Below are 17,796 nucleotides of genomic sequence, written 5' to 3'. Positions count from 1 at the left end.
GAAGGGAGCTCTGTGCTCAGCAGGGAGTCTGCTTCTACCTGTACCCGCCATGTTCTCTCTCTCTGAAATAAATAAAATCTTTCTTTTAATGTTAACATTTGTTAATTTGATATAGAGCTTATTTTATAATTCTCTTTAGCTTCTTTCATTTTTTTAAATGTTTCATAATTTAAAATAAAAGAACTTCTTTAATAAGTATTTGGTAAGTAGGGTATTATATTACCACTCTTACTGTCCTTGAAACCTTTCTCTATGTATTCTCTGTGTGATTGAATATTCCCCGGGCCAGTTTTCTCATCTGTCATATAAGGGTGTACAGGTGATCACTGAAGATTCTTTCTACCTCAGATACTCTAAGTGTTTTCCTTTTCCCATGCCCCTTACACTTTCCTCCTACCTGCTTTTAAGATTCACTCTCTGGGGGCGCCTGGGTGGCTCAGTGGATTAAGCCGCTGCCTTCGGCTCAGGTCATGATCTCAGGGTCCTGGGATCGAGTCCCGCATCGGGCTCTCTGCTCAGCAGGGAGCTTGCTTCCCTCTCTCTCTCTCTGGCAGCCTCTTTGTCTACTTGTGATTTCTCTCTGTCAAATAAATAAATGTAAAAAAAAAAAAAAAAAAGATTCGCTATCTGAATCCATTAGCGATCCATCTCCTTTTCCACTCTAAGTCTCCTTTTCTGAAAAAAGTCATCATGAAACATTTAACCGAAGCGTGCTTAGTAATCGACTTCGCTAAAACTCTAGGAAAGTTTTTGTTTGGTTGGTTGTTTTACATTTAAAATAAAAGCCCTACATGTTCCTGTAGCATCTGTGATGCAGACGATGTGGAGGGAGTAGGAGGAGGTGGTATTGAGTAAGAGACGATGCTCCACTGGAGCAGAGGTACTACTGCGGTCTTACCTGGACGTCAGTCTCCAGCTAAAAAGCTGCTCACTGTGGAATGGACTCAAATGAAGGCACCGTAACTCTTTTCCCAATCTGGACAAGGCGGCGTGGGGCGGAACACACTGGACTTCCCAACTGGAGGTAGGGTGGGAAAGGAGGGTGCAGGGAAAGAGGGCCGCCCGCATCAGAAACATCCTGCAGCATGCCCTCGCAGAAGGAAGGTGCATTGGCCGGGCAAGCTCCCGGAGGAAAGCGCCCCGGGCGCCGAGGGAGCTCCGGGCTGCAGCCGGCGCGCGCCGGGGGAGCCGAGGAGGTGGGGCCAGCGGCGACGGCGGGACGGCTCGCTCCCGTCTCCCGTCGCGTGCGCGCGTGCGCGCGAACTCCAGCTGGGGGAGGTCGCCGAGGAGGCTGGGCAGGCTTGACGAGGCTCCCGAGGCCCTCAAGCCTTCCACGTGCTGAGGACTCTGTAGCGGCCATGGGCTACCAGGCACAGGGGCCCGTCATCCCGCCGCAGGTAAAACCGCGACGTGGGGCAGCTTCTGAAGCCAGGTCCTTTCCAGTTTCACTCAGCCTGCAATAGAGAGCCGCGGACTTCCCGGGGGTCTTGGTTTAGCACCGCGGAAAGTTCTCCAGGAGAAAAAGTTTTGCCTCCATCTGACTTTTTTTTTTTTTTTTTCTTGACAGGCACTTTTCAATATAACCCCTTTAATCTCACAAAATCGCATCATTGACTCCCTAACAGATCCTGTGTTCTGGGATTCCGTGCCGCAGTCCTTGAACTTGGCGCAGCTGTAATTGGGACATTTTAGAACGGAGTTTGTCTACGAGGCTCTGTTGAACTACCTGTTACTCTTAGTCATTATGTTCTTATAGTTACTGACATTACTAATTATTACTACTAACGTCGTGGGGGTGTCCTGCGTTGCATATGTGTCTGACACTTTTCTTTAAGTTTTTGACCTAGTGAATATTTAATTGCCATCTTATATATTAAAATAGAGCAATCTAGATGACAGAGAAACCCTCGTTTCTGAACAGAAGCACAAAGGGAAAACTTATCACCAGTTCACAGCTGTTTTTAACGTTGTCAACTCGATTATAGGATCTGGTATAATAGGTAAGTGTTGTTTTGTTTGGTTTTGTTTTGAATTTTAAGTGAAAAGATGAAATTTAAAATGCTTACCATGTTACTAGCATTGATTATTTTTAAGGAAAAAAATCTTGATAAAATTGGTAATTTTTCCCATAAAAACCTTCCCTTTTTTCCAATGTAACTATGTGAATCATACCAACGTCTTTTATGCTGAAGATGGGTCTATGATTCAGACTTTTTCCTCATTTGGAGAGCATCCTTCGTATGTGGTAGATTAAGGAACTGCATATGGGATATGCCAAATTTATTTTTATGGGCTATATGGTCAATTGATAATACTACCTAATATACTTTTTCCCTTTTCCTGAAATATCTACCATTACTTAAACCACCTTTCTGTGACCTTCTAGAGTGTAAATCTCCAGATATTTGGAAGTATTGAAGGTACATAAGTTTAATGTGAAAACAACAATCTTGTGAAAAATTAAATACAAAACAGTATTTCCTTACCTATCTATACAGTTTTAATTTTAAAGTACAAACTTATAATGATCTATTAATTTTAAGTATCATTTAATCAGTAAGTAGATATTGGTTAAATGAAAATGCATAGATTTTTTTTTAACAAAGGAGCAAATAATCAATAGATTATTCATGGTAGACAATGAGCATGAAAGAAATGAGCAGCTCATATTTTCCCAGTTTGAACCAAGAGGAAAATTCTGACAAAATAAAGTGTGTTGCATTATAGTAATTAAGGCAATTATTTTTTTAGTGCTGATTTTTCCTTTTTTTGTGAGATTTTATTTATTTATTTGAGAGAAAGAGAGTGTGCACAAGTGGTGGGGGCAGCGGGAATAGGAGAAGCAGGCTGCACTCTGAGCAGGGAGCCTGCTGCAGGGCTCCATCCCAGGACCCCTAGATCATGACCTGAGCTGAAGGCAAACACTTAACCAACTCAGCCACCCAAGCATCCCTAATTATTCTTTCTTTTATTTGAAAACATCCAATTTAAGAAAAAGCAAGGACAAAACAAAATCCTGCAATATGCATTAATAACACTACTTTTTCCTGTAAAGTTTTAACATTTTAATTACAGTCATCACTGAACATTTATCTGAATTGAGTTACTTTTTTCACTTTTTGCAAGCTAATATGTTTCTTGATGCTACCTGCTTCCATATACAAACGTTCTTTTTAATGGCACAGAAAATAGAGGTACATGAGGCAAAGTAATCAAGTAGGGGCAAAGATTTGTTTGAAATTCTACCCCTATGGACTAGGGAGTTGTAGACAGCTCCACCTGGCAGACTTCCAGAGTTAATTCTTGAAGTTTAAGCTGATTCATGTCAGCAACATTAAAAAGTATCTCTTAATTATGTTCAGCAGATTTTTAAGGGAAATTTTTCTAGAGAATAAAAGTTCTGGGTGGATATATTTTAAATGTGTTTTATGTTAAATACATTATTGCCCATAATCTAAAATTGACCATTTCCAAAAGAAATTCATAAGAAATACCTTCTTTTACCCCTTCAGATTTATTAAAAACACTTTTGCTGTGCCCAGGTGGCTCAGTCTGTTAAACATCTCCTTCAGCTCAGGTCTTACTCCCAGGGTCCTGGGATGGAGCCCAGGATGGGGCACCCTGCTCAGGGGGGAGTCTGCTTCTCCCTCTCCCTCTGATCTTACCCCTGCTCCTGTTCTTGCTCTCTCTTTCTCTCTCAAATGAATAAATAAATCTTTTTAAAAAAATACATAAATAGTAAAAAAAATTAAAAATTATTAAATAATAAAAAATACTTTTGTCTTCTCGTTTTTCTCTTCTGGTTACCCACTTTGATTCTGGAGTCAGTCTTTCCTTACATCCCATAATCCTTTCGTGTTCTTATTACTGTCTCTGCTTTCCCAGCTAGTGTGTAGGAAAGCTTTAGTTCATTACTTTAGTATATTCAAGGTCATATTCCCTCCTGACCCTGAAGTGAACATTATTTGTGTGAACTGGCATCTGTTTTTCATTTGCTTTCTTATTCTTATTCCATCACCTTAAGAACTTGCTCTCTTGACCTGTCCTTAGCTTGCATTTTATTCTGGAAATAACATTAATGTGCTAACATTTAATTTGAGTAGCTATATGCACTGTTTACAACCATGCCCTATAAAATGTCAGTTTACTTAGCCTGTATATACAGGAATTGGGGGGAAGCTTCTATATTTCTATATGTTTTATTAATGTGATGGGTGGGGCGTTTTATATTTTTCCAGGGTTGCCTTATTCAATGAAGCAAGCTGGCTTTCCTCTGGGAATACTACTTTTATTCGGGGTTTCATATGTTACAGGTAAAATACTACATAATTGCTTTTTCCTCCAAATTAAATTATGCAATGATGATTACACACACACACACACACACATAATAATTGAACTTCCTAATTAAGAAGTGCATCAAATAACTCTAAAGAATTCAGACATTTACGTCTGATTTACTTTTCCTGCTAATCCTCTGAACAGATTAGAAAAGCATTATATATTACCAAGCCTAAACCCTTTTCATGTGCCTTTTTCACTTTATGCATAGAGTGTAGATGGGGGAGCCATTTTAAAGGCTGATTAATGCTGAAAGAGACTGCTTTGAAATTGTAGACAACCAGGCCTTCCTTTCCCACAAAAACCTTAGGCAGGTGTACACGAATGAGCAACATTTTCTAGCTATTTTGGTGCAGGTGCAACTGAAAAGCCTGGTGTTCAGCCAGTGGATTCACCACCCACTCCCCACCTCTCCTGTGCCTGCCCAGGCTCCCTGCCTGCCACTATGTTTAAGCAATAAGGTGCTTCTGTATCACTTCTGCTTCACTCTTTCCATGTAACCTGTCCGTTCACACTCATGTTTTGCCATTCCTCCATCTGAGTGCAGGCTGTACAACTCGTAGTCACCTCCTCTTTCTGCTCTTCTCATCCCTGCCCTGTCATGCCACCAGCGCACCTCATGACAACCACAGGGTCCTTCCTCTACCTAGAATCACTAGAAAAGGCAGTGATCACAAACAGATACCACCTGCAGTGGTTCTTTTTACGGTGGCCACTATGTGTGGTCACTTAGGTGCCCTTTTACCGGGGAATGCAAAACACCCCAGCCTTGTTTTTTCAGTGTTGACCTGGCTCTCGATGGCACCACCTTCCTGTGAAGTTACGATCCCCAGCCACCATTTCCCCACAGCCTTCAGCCAATGACTGCCTATTAGGAACACAAAAGCTGTGCGTGCGTGCTCACACACAGGCACACCTGCACCCGGAGAGACCAATGCGTGTTGCAGGTGCAGCTACTCTCCCCCAGAGACAACCTCCATGACAAACTGTTTCTCCAGCCCTAACCTGTCACTCCCATTCTCTTGAAGAGCTCTCCTCAAAGTCCCGCATCCCAAAATCTCTGACTCAGCTCTGCTTCTGGAGACCCTGATGGAGATGCCATGTCCTCATAAAATCTCGGGTTTTGAAGGCCAGCCTGTAACTCTGCCATTTTTCCCCCCTCAGGCTGAGGAAGAGGGAATAAAGCATGCTATAGATACCAAAGTCTGAGTTGCCAAAGCACTGGACTGCCTTCCTCCCTCTTTTCTTCCCACCTCCTGTTCTTCCCAAACCTAAACTACTTTGAGTCTGTACAGCTCTTACTTTGTCACTTACCATCCGTAACGTAGAAACTTGGGACCCCTAACACTGCTTAGTTGTTGGTGTTGAAAAACTGCACTCCATTCACAAGAGCATTCACCACACTAAAAAATCCCACTCAAGGATTACCCTTGTCATTTTTAATTTCCTGTTTCCCAGTCAGCACTGACAAATAATTAATTTCCACCCAGGCATAATAACCCTGGCTTATTTAAGTACATAGTAAACATTTGCGCACACTGTAAACTGTAGGAAAAAAAATGTTAAATGTGTATCACCTAAGAATTAAATACTTGAGGTGAATTAAGTCACATTATACACAAGTAAGTCATAATGTGAATAACTTTCTCAACTTATGCTATTCATATACTTGCAGCAATGACTGTGAGCAGCCCTTTGAAAAGTTATATATCGCAAGTTTATTAATCAGTAGAAATTAGTTACTCTTGTTAGTTCAGTTGCATGATCAAAATCTTTAAATGATTTTGATGAATAAAGGATGACCACACAGAAGCAATAAAATGCATAGACTATGATTCATTTTATTTCTTAATTATGCTTTTAAGAGGAAAATCTACAAGTAAGGTATAATACTAAATCTTTCTTTAAATTGACACTTTAATTACACAATGGTTTTTCTCTATAATTATTATTTTGTCTTTTTAAGTCTCTAATGAGATACGGCCAGCTCAGCAGTTAATTTTTCTAAGACCTATTTTCATGTTTGTGAAATGTTGTAGAATAAGAACCAATTATTTACAACAAATGTTTCTTTTAATTTATGATTTTCCTATTTGTTGGTTAGAGTGTAATAATTTTTATTGTCCAAATATACATACTGATAGATGCAAAATGATAGAGCTATTGGCATTTAACCCAGTCTCAAAAAAGCACATGTGTTCTGGGGACAAGGAGGCACCTCCACTGACTGTTTATTACTGAGTAAAGAAAATGGAAGGGCACTCTGAGGAGATGGAAATGTGGAGATGCGTAAGAGAACTGTGTGAGTGATTCCATCTGCTTAAGCATAGGGTTGATGTTTGTGAGTGGAGAGGGAGGAAGTTAGAGGTTTGCAGAGGCGTTTATGAAGGCTCCCAGGGAATGATAATCATTACCACTCCCTGAGGACTAGCTTGAGGCTGAGCATAATGCAGCCACTGTATCTAATCCTTCTGACTTCATGAACTAGGTGTTCGTGTTCTACTTTAGTGGAGAAGGAAACTGAGACTTTAGCAGGTTAAAATGACTCCCCAGAGTCACCAGTTACTAGCAACAGAGTTGAAACTTTTATTAAGTGCATGGATTTTGGAGCCAGACTACCAGGATCTGAGTCCTGACTCTTCCTTTCTAGCCCTGTGAAGTTCAGCAATTTGCTTAGCCTTCTGTGCCTCTTTTCCCATCTATTAAAGGGGGGAATGGGAGCTAATAATTGCACCTACTTAGAGTTGTTGTGAAGCTTAAACAAGTTAATATGTATAAAGCATTTAGAAAAAAGCTTGGCATGCAAAAAGTGTTGTAAAAGTATTTGCTAGTATTTTTGTGGTTCCTCTCATCGTTATTATTATCAGACTCCAGATACAGTGCTTTCTCCACCACCAGATGCAGCCTATAGAAAATAGCCAAAAGTAACACCAGTTCTCATTCATTTAGCCTCCATAACTTGCCAGGCATTGTGGTAGACAGATACATCATAATCTTCACAGACTTTTCAAGTTTCACTGTATGGTTTTACTTTACAGAAGAGACTCAAGAAAGTCAAGTTTTTCACCCAAGATCACATAACTAATAAATAATTGTCTCTGCCCCATGAAAAGGATTATTTTATCCGAAAGTATTAGAGGATTTCCCTGGAGGATTTTAAGCAGAAGACAAGGTCAGATCTATGGTGTGGTCAGATGCATCTGGTAGAAGAGGGATGTCAAGAAACTCTTGGTAGGGTGGGAATGTTAGAAGTGTTTTGAAGGGAGGCCACATTGGAGGATGAGAGAATAGGCGTTTTCACATTAATCTAGATGAGAAATGATAAAAACCCTAAAATAGAGTAGAGATTAGAAATGAGGGGATATCATTGAATAATCTATGATGCAATTGTTAATGGATTTGGTGACCAAAAGAAGGTAGCTGGTGATGGGCAATGAGAAGTCTAGGGTGATACTCAAATTTCTGTTGGTTCTGTTCACAGTTTGGAGAAATAAGATGGAGAAGCAGGTTCCAGAACAAATATATAAATTAGAATTCGGACATTTGAATTTGCGATATCTATGAGATCTCCAAGATAAATGTTTGTTAGATAGCTAGATAGAGAAATTTGGAGTTTAGGAGGAGTCTGGGTTGAAGATGAAGTTTTAGGAATTAATAACATCTGTGTGAAAATTAAAGCTGAGGCATGAATAAGATCATAGTAGGACATTTTGAAGAGTGAGAAAAAAGTCCAAGAATCCAGGCTTTAAACAGAGTAAAAGAAACTGATGAAAAACTATATGATTGTTAGAAAATGTGGGAGAAGATCCAAAAGAAAGTGATGTCACAAAGGCCAAGGGAAGGTGATTGAAAAAGGAGAATAATAAACAGAAAAAAAAAAGTGCTACTGAGGTAGCAAATTAGATTAAGATTTAGGAGGTGTCAATTTGATTTATCAACTTGGAGCTCATTGGTGAATTTGTTGAAAGACAGTTCAATGATTTGGGAGGGAATCAAGGTGGAAAACACATTGCAATGATTTCTGTTTTCTTCTTTGTATTTTAATGGATTTCCAAATTATTTAAAGGATAAAAAAAAATCAACTGTGATGGAAGCATGAGCAAGAAAAAAGAAAAAACAAGAACCACACCCTGTGCATAGCTGTGTACCCAGTACAACTCAAGTGTCATTCTCTTAACCATAGCTATAAAAGGGAGCTACTCGTAGTATTTCATTATAAAACAAATGATCTGATTCTCCTCAATCTATTTTTTTTCTGAATGCTTACATCATTTTTCATTCTTGGTTTTCACACATTGAACATTTATGATATATTTTATTACCTACATTCTGCTGTTTGGACAGTTGAGGTGCAGCCTGTTAATAGTCGTTACACTAGCTGGGTTGGGAAAGTAAAACCTGATGCTTTGACTCTAGTCTGCGTACCCTCTTCTGTCCAGGTCATTGCACAGATATGTTAAGTGTATTTGCAACTCAACTGAAAAATATATAACTGGAAACATTACTGTTTCATGAAAGGTAATGTTTTATGAAAGGAAAGTAAGCCTTGCCAAGCCAACTGACTGTAGCATTAAACTGAACTCTTCAAAGATCCTTTCTTTAAGTCAAAACACAAAAAACTTTTGTATTAAATGTAGTCTGACATTTCTTTAATGGCTCTTTTTGCCACAGACTTTTCCCTTATTTTACTGATAAAAGGAGGGGCCCTCTCTGGAACAGACACTTATCAATCTTTGGTCAATAAAACCTTCGGCTTTCCAGGATATATCCTCCTCTCTGTTCTTCAGTTTTTTTATCCTTTCATTGGTAAGTTGAACATGAAAATGGAAAGTGTAACTCTTTCATAAACATATAACTATTTCTGAAGAAGGTAGTTTTAATAGGAGAATAAAAATGAATGGGTGAAATTACAGATTTCTTCTGAAGCTGAAATATGTTGTTTTGAAAATCTAAGGGTTTGTGGAAGGCATGTACAAGGCCAACTTGTAGTTTAAATCTGCACTATAATGTGAACATGTCCCCTAGCACTTCTTACATAAAATGTTAACATTCACCAACGACCAAATCGACATCATTTTTTAAAATCAGTAATACAGAAGCTATTGGTCAAACCATTAGCTCCTTATGTCTCCATGGAAGGCTAAGAATGTATTTCCCCCAAATCTGACATTTTTAAATGAGTGAATATTTGGGAGCCTTCACAATTTTCTATTATTGTTCCTCACTTAGAGCAATGCTTGTATTCCTGAAAACATATGTGGAAACTGAACTTTAATAACAAAAATCACATTTTAAATGACTACGGAAACACACTGTTACTTAAAGTTGTTCTGGAAAGAATTCATGAAGTGAAGATGTTTTTGTAACATAAATTGATATTCTCCCGTATATTTGTTGACTAGTTATTTTTGAAATTATACATATTTATAGTCACAATATATATTTGAAAGAGGTGGGGTTATGCCAATATTTGGGAATAACTGATTACTTTCAAAATAGCTTAAGGGTATTAAGGAGGGCACGGGTGATGGGCACCAGGTGTTGTATGTAAGTGATGAATCACTAAATTCTACACCTGAAACTAATATTACACTGTATGTTAACTAACTGGAATTTAAATTAAAACTTGGGGAAAAAAATAAAGTGTTAAATGCAAAAAAAAAAAATCAAAATATTCATGATGAAATATATGCTGGCTTCTTGGTAACTATTGTTTTAATTGTTTTTAGCTATGATAAGTTACAACATAATAACTGGAGATACTTTGAGCAAAGTCTTCCAAAGAATTCCAGGAGGTAAGTCCATGTACTTATTTTATGTGTTATTCATAGTTAATGTGGTTCATAATAATTTACAACCAAAATACTTACAAGTGGAAGGGTTGGATAACTTCAAGTATCTGGCAATATCCATGATCCATTCTGATCCTAAAGCATTAATCTTTTTTTTTTTTTTTAAGATTTTAATTACTTATGTATTTGTCAGAGAGAGAGAGGGAGAACACAAGCAGTCAGAGTAGCAGGCAGAGGCAGAGAGAGAGAAGCAGGCTCCCCACTGAGCAAGGAGCCTGATGTGGGACTTGATCCCAGGACCCTAGGATCATGACCTGAGCCGAAGGCAGCGGCTTAACCAACTGAGCCACCCAGGCATCCCTCAGCATTAATTTATTTTTATAGATAGTTTAGTTCTTATTTAGCTGTTTAAAGGGTATCATTACAATTCGTGTTATGCTACATATCACCAACTCTATGTAGTAACATTTTTCATGTACTGTTTTTACTATGCCACTTCTAAAATAAGCAAGCTGACTTTTTTTCTCCATCATTTGTATTAAGATATAATTTAATATAGTAAAATTAACCCTTTTTATTTTATTTTTTTTAAGATTTTATTTGTTTATTTGACAGAGAAAGATCCCAATTAGGCAGAGAGGCAGGCAGAGAGAGAGAGAGGAGGAAGCAGGCTCCCTGCTGAGCAGAGAGCCCAATGAGGGGCTCGATCCCGGGACCCTAAGATCATGACCTGAGCTGAAGGCATAGGCTTAACCCCTGAACCACCCAGGTGCCCCCAAATTAGCCCTTTTTAATGTTTAGTTCTGTAACATATAGTTTAACAAATGCTTATAGTCACATATCCACAACTACAATCAAAATACAGAACAATTCCTTTACCCACCCTCCAAAATTTTCCTTATTTGCCTGTGTACAAACCCTCTCTCATCTACAGCTCCTGGCAACCACTGATCTGATTCCTCTCCCTAGTTTTGCTTTTCCCAGAATGACAAATAAATGGCATCATATAGCACGTAGCCTTTCACATCTGGTGTCCTTCACTTAGTATATTGCATTTGAGATTAATCCAAGTTCTGCATTGTATCAGAAGTTTGCTCTTTTTTTTTTTTTTTATTTTATTTTATTTTTTTTTTTTTTTTAATTTTTTTTAAACATTTTTTTTTCTTAAGATTTTATTTATTTACTTGAGAGAGAGACAGTGAGAGAGAGCACATGAGCGAGGAGAAGGTCAGAGAGAGAAGCAGACTCCCCACGGAGCTGGGAGCCTGATGTGGGACTCGATCCCGGGACTCCAGGATCATGACCTGAGCTGAAGGCAGTCGTCCAACCAACTGAGCCACCCAGGCGCCCTTTTTTTTTTTTTTTTAAATTGCTGAGAAGTATTCCATCATATGAATGTACAACAGTTTGTCTGTCCCCCAGTGGAGGGACATTTGGGTTGTTTCGTTTGGTATGATACTGAAAAACCATTTTGAACATTTCAAGCAGACCATTTCAACATGTGGCACAGCCCCATTCCCTCTTTAGCCTTTCACCATATCATGGCAATTTGAATAATTCCAAGAGTCTTTTTGTTTTGAAGGGCTTCTCACCACACTACACAATCCTCATTTCATAGTGACCTACTCTATAGCTGTTATCATAGTTGAAAATGATGTAAAAACACCTTTCCTCTTAGTGCTGAATCACTCCTTCTTGAGAAAAACAAACCAAAATAAAACAAAACCTAAAACTAGAAATTGGACTTATTCCTTTCATAGAGTTTAGTGGAAACAGAAATCAGAGAAACTTGAGCATCCAGTCACAGAGCCACTGCTTGCTTGCTGTGTGACCTTAAGAAGGTCAGTGCCCTCTCCGAGTTTTAGTTTCTTCATCTCTGAATAGTGGAGTATCACCTACTTCATAGAATTATTGTGTGAAACAACAGAGGTAATACACACAGCGCTTGGCATGTAGCAGGCTGTCCCAACGCTCTTAGCTCTTAGCAACAACTTCCATTCTAGCCACCAACTACCAATCATGCTTTCATAAACTGAGATCATGAGAGTGGATAGAATACTAAGGAAAAAATGCAAAGAATATACTGTCATATATAAAATTTGACCTAATTATGTAAATTTTCTATTTTCATAACCAACTAAGGAAAAAACAAGAAAAAAATATATTCACATGTAAACTGTGATTATCTCTTAATTATAGCATTCATGAGATTTTTGTTTCCTTTGTCGTCTTGGTCTTTCAAAGGAGCATATATTAATTTAGAAAAATCTTGTTATCACTTTATCTTCATTTTAAATGCTTATTAAGGTGTATTTTTTGTCAGAAGATCAGGATAAATAATAGATCTCACCATTAGATCCTTATTTAAAAATGTCCTTTATGGTAATAGAAATCCTCTGTTACTAGGCTCCTCTCTGCTATTCATAGCATTCTATTTCAGTACTTTTCTAGGACTTAGAATTTTCTTAGTGAAGGAAATCTATATTTTCTACCAAACATATTGGTAAAGCAAATGATTTGAAAGGGTAAACAGAAACAAATAGACAAGTAATTTAATTCAAATTATGCTCACCAGAAATAGGTAAATAGTTGAGTTCAAGGTTTCTGGAACTTGAAATTCCTGTTTTAGTGTTTTGATTCACAACTTTATGATGATTGTTTAGTTATATCTGAGTTAAGCAAATATTCATGATTATTTTATTACAGTATATATATAAGCATGTCACATTTACACCACTTTGAAATTGTATCTGGAAACGTCCCTGTAAGTGAGGTTATTAACCATATGAGAAAATTTAGTCTCACTTACTTTTCCCAGTAATATGTTTCTTTCTTTTTTATCTTTTTTTTTTTAAAGATTTTATTTATTATTTATTTGACAGACAGAGATCACAAGTAGGCAGAGAGGCAGGCAGAGAGAGGGGGGGGAAGCAGGCTCCCTGCTGAGCAGAGAGCCCAATGTGGGGCTTGATCCCAGGACCCTGGGATCATGACCTGAGCCGAAGGCAGAGGCTTTAACACACTGAGCCACCCAGGTGCCCCTCTTTTCTTTCTTTCTTTTTTTTTTTTTTTCTTAACCACATTCACTTGCTTATTCTGTAGAATTTAGACTTTGCAGAAATAAATGAACAAAGACTTGGTACCACTGGGGACATTTCCAAAACATGATATTCCTTCTTTGAAGGAATTCAATAGGAGCTAAAAAAATGTAAGCAATGGTATCTTCCTTGAAATAGCTATATAGCCATATATACTTAACACTGTGATTAGCACAGCCTTAAAAATATATAAATCCTTGGAAGTTTGTCTTATTTTATGTTTACAATTTTTGCTTGTATTTTATGATAAGTGCATGTGCACATACAAGCCGCCTCCCCAACAATACACAATTATGTACTCATTGTGACAGCCAAGACTCTGCAGTGTATACTGGTTTCAGCAGAGCTTCCCGATGGCTTACCTATTTTGCTTCTGTCTACTTTTCTTCAGGGAAACCACTTCTTTCTCAATAAAAGTATAGAAATAGGATATTTTTATCTAAGGCTCCAGTCTTGAAGTTTCAAGCCCTACTGTTTCAGTTTCTCTAGGATACAGAATTTAAATTAAAAAAAAAAAAGAGCCTCAGAACATGCCCTCCTCTCATGTAGCTTACTTCCAAGAAAAGGAATTTGCTATTAGAGGGTTTTAGACCAAGGGTGACATCATGTTTTTAGATCTCTGTACCTTCTAGGTTAAAAGTATATTCTAAGGGAACAAGGGAAGGGTAGAAGGAGGAAGACTGATTAGGAGGCTCAAAATAATTTGAATGAAAAATATTATAAGATTATTTGAACTATAGGTTCCCCCTTAAGTTATATTATATTTACATTTTTGTGAGTTATTTCAATTTTTACATGGTTTTGTGGGATTTATTTACTCAAAATCTTTGTCATTTAGATAACATTGAAAGTTATTTAAGTCCTTTTTGCCCTTAATTATTTGGCTGTTTCCTTGTATGGCTGGTGTGTTAACTCATACCTATAAAGACTTTATAATATTTATTGTGTTTTAGTTGACCCTGAAAACTTGCTTATTGGTCGCCACTTCATTATTGTGCTTTCCACGGCTGCCTTTGCTCTGCCTTTGTCCTTGTATCGAGATATAGCGAAGCTTGGAAAGGTAACTTATATCTTAAAAAGGCTCAGAAATGCACTTTGTTACCTGCACTGATTTTGTCAAACTACTGTCTATGTGGCCAAGTTCTTAATTATAGTATTTATCTTGGTTTCTTTCTTACCTTTCTTTCTAAGGCAGATACTCTGATGTCAGACACCATACTTCCAATTTAGAAAATAAAAAGAACTATACTTATACCAAGTCTAATTTACTGAAAAAATGTTCTATCATTTTTTATAGATAGTGGTTTAAACAATTTAAAGTTAGACTAGGTATAAGAAGTAAGGATGAGTCACTTCACTGACTCAAAATTTTTTTGTAAACTACGGTGTATTTTAAATATCAATATGTCCTGGCTCAATTCACGAGAATTTGATCAGTGTATACAAATCTTATTGCTAAAGAAAAATGATGATGCATTTCTGATGAAACCAACAAAATAATTCTTTAACTACCACAAGGCATCATTAGCCTTTATCTATTCATATTTTTATTTCCTTACTCTAAAGGAGTGTTTGTATTTTATGCAGAATATTATTGGCATTATATCTACATTATGCCAAGCATCCTGATGAGAAGTTTTTAAAAAGGGTTCTTTATATATTTTTATGTTCTAATTTGAAAAGTTAAGTGAGTTTTACTTTTCACTGTGATGTTTCATGTGTATCCACAGTTATAGATCCTTCTTTAAGGATCTTATTATTGGTCCTGTTACCCATGGTCCTTCCAGGTAAAGCTGAGAGTGAAGAGATACTCCAAATTATTCTGACCACTCTACCTTGGTTCCCTAATGGACTTCCAGAAATAAACAAGAGTTCATCAAAAGCAGCTTTTTTGTGAATTATTTAAAATGATCAACAATTTTCCATTTCCCATGTTGTAGGCACAGATGTTATCTTCTGAGAGCAGAAGGCCAGGCATTCATGAAAAGAAAGCTAATATTCTATCATATTACTAATACCTGAACATCTTTCCCTAAGTGTCCCTTAAAAGTGTCATCTTGGAATATTGAAGTAAATCTCCCAGTGAGTAAACCCAGAGCAGCTAGGAGCCCTGATCTGGAGTCCAGGTGCTTGCATCTGAATTCTTCTGCCACATTCTGTGTGACCTCGGAAATGTTACTTAAAATCCTTTCCTCATTAGATCAGAGGACTCATTACAGAACATTCTTTCTAGTTAAAAACCAACAACCCAGGAAACAAGGCTAATGATAACCAAATGAAATAAAAGCAAATTTACATTATGTTTTTCTTATTAGAGAAAGAAGTAAAAAATGTGCTCATTTATTAAAAAAAAATTAAGGGCAGAAACACAGATATAATAACGAGTGCACAGAACACATATACACCCAGACCAGTTTATATTTTAACCAGTTGAAATAGTGACAGAATAGAAAGGAAAAAGCAAAGACTTTAGAAACACAGACCAAAGGGCAGAATCAAATAGGAAAACTAGACTAAAAGAACTAGAGAACAGAAGGGAAAAAAGAGAGGCACCCCAAAAGTGTGTGTGAGTGGGTGTGTGTTGGGGGAGGGTGTGTCTTGATATGGGGAAGGTAAGGTAAAGACAAAAGCAGAGGAAGCAAGTATAGATAGGGAAAAAAGCACAAGTCAACACCTAAATAGGACCGAGAAAGAAACAAATTTCATTTGACTTTTATAAACTAAAACCACCAGTTTTGTTTTCTATTCAGTAGGCCACTAAAAACAGTTAAAGCCATGTTGTCATATATGATACTTGCCTCCCTATTTGGGGAAAAAAATAATACCACTTCCAATAAAAAGTTACATGCCTGAGATTATCAACAACGGTCTATAAGAAAAAACTACTACAGGATTGTCTAAACAAAAGCTGTATATATGTTTACTCAAGTAAAAAGAGAAACATCTAATATTTTCAATACAATAATCTCTCTTCCAAACTGATAATACCTTTACATTTTCTTTTGCAGATCTCTTTTCTTTCTACAGTTTTAACAACGCTGATTCTTGGAATTGTAATGGCAAGGGTAGTCTCATTGGGTCCATATATGTAAGTTTTGTTGCTATATTGGTTAGTCTTTAATTTATAGCCTTCACATAGATATTTATATGACATATGGTAAATGCTGAAGTATAAAGTAATTATGGTACCAGAAGCACCATTTATCTTTAGTGTTGGACAAAATGAGAGAAGATAATTACATCTATGCAGACAGGCATTTTCCATTTGGCCCCTCTAAGGCTGATGAAATTAAACCGAGTTTACTTTGTATGTTAATGACCAGTCCTAAGAATTAGAATAAGGAAGAGATTTCGAATAATGAGACGTAGGAATGAAGTAGAGCATTTGGGAGGGAAAATGGTAAGTAGCAGAAATTTTTATATCTATCCCAGTGATGGATTTGTTCTTAACAAAGTTTCACCAATATAGGCTGAAGTGAGAAGAATAAAGAATATAGTGGAAGTTTTCTCCATTAGAGGAAACGTAATCACTTGGTAAACCACACTTTATTCTCTACTGAGGTTATATTCTTTGATTATTTTGTGTTAAAATGCTTTTGTCATTTGTGAACTGAGGGGGATAGCTTGTGAATGTTGCCTGTGAGGGGGAAAGAAAAGGAAACCTGTTGAATAACTACCCGTGATAATGTGGTTCCCAAGGTAACTTCTTTTTCCCATTGATTAACTGTCCTGCAAGATCACTTCATTTGCAACTTCATGTGCTTATGTCTGGTTTCTTTGTCTCCCAGGAAGGTTCCAAAAATTGTGCCTCAAATTTATTTGGAAGAAATTATGAAACATATAGTCTAATTGGATTTGCTATAATCTTTCCTTAGAAAAAAACACCTATTTTTTAAAGGATTGAAATAAAAGAGAAAAGCATAAATATCTATCCTGTTTATATTAATGTTTCAAATAACTGAATCCTAGTTCATGGTTGTTTTAGCTCAGGCTCCCAGAAGAAAATACTATAGGGATCTTAAACAACAGAAATTTATTTTCTCATAGTCCTGGAGGCTGCCAGCATGGTCAGGTTTTGGTGAGAGGTTATCTGCCTAGCTGCAGAAAGCTGCCTTCCTGCTGTATCTTCTCGGGGCAAATCCCTAGAGAGGCGGCAAGCTCTCTGGTATCTCTACTTAGAAGGACACTAATCCCATCAAGAATGCCCTGTCCTCAAGACCTCTTCTAAACCTAATTATCTCCAGATACCAGCACAAAGGGGCTGGGGCTTCAATATATGAATTTTTGGAGGGGACAAAATTCAGTCCTCTGCAATAGCAGTTTTGAAACGCTCCTAGTTCCCTTCGCTGTGGCCATTTTTTCTCTCATTTAGTGAATGCATACTGAATACCTGTTGTGTCTAGCTATTTTGCTGCATGGTGAGAGAAAGAGCAGAGACAAAAGTCAGCACTTGTTGCAAGTTGTTCATAATCAAGTAGAGAACATTTTAAAAACAAAAAAGAAGAAAAAAGAAACAGCAGTGCAGTAGAAGTGCAAAATAGAAGCATTAGGAGCAGGAACAGCGC

At 37.3% G+C, this 17,796-nt stretch overlaps 1 protein-coding gene across 1 annotated transcript in view; it reads left to right on the top strand.

Annotated features, from left to right (window-relative positions):
- Nucleotides 1–1,304: 1,304 nt before the first annotated feature.
- Nucleotides 1,305–17,796, top strand: part of SLC38A11 (solute carrier family 38 member 11) — a 50,975-nt gene continuing 34,483 nt past the window's right edge. The window contains exons 1-7 of the mRNA XM_059392757.1: nt 1,305–1,397; nt 1,883–2,000; nt 4,239–4,313; nt 9,013–9,147; nt 10,071–10,136; nt 14,185–14,291; nt 16,240–16,319. Coding sequence (XP_059248740.1) covers nt 1,359–1,397; nt 1,883–2,000; nt 4,239–4,313; nt 9,013–9,147; nt 10,071–10,136; nt 14,185–14,291; nt 16,240–16,319 — 620 coding nt within the window. The 5' untranslated portion in view covers nt 1,305–1,358. The remainder of the gene's footprint in view (nt 1,398–1,882; nt 2,001–4,238; nt 4,314–9,012; nt 9,148–10,070; nt 10,137–14,184; nt 14,292–16,239; nt 16,320–17,796) is intronic.

The sequence above is a fragment of the Mustela nigripes genome, chromosome 3 (genome assembly GCF_022355385.1).
Source record: "Mustela nigripes isolate SB6536 chromosome 3, MUSNIG.SB6536, whole genome shotgun sequence".
NCBI classification, from domain to species: domain Eukaryota; kingdom Metazoa; phylum Chordata; class Mammalia; order Carnivora; family Mustelidae; genus Mustela; species Mustela nigripes.
The sequence above is the reverse complement of the archived record's forward strand: the minus strand, read 5'-3'. Positions and strand labels throughout refer to the sequence as shown.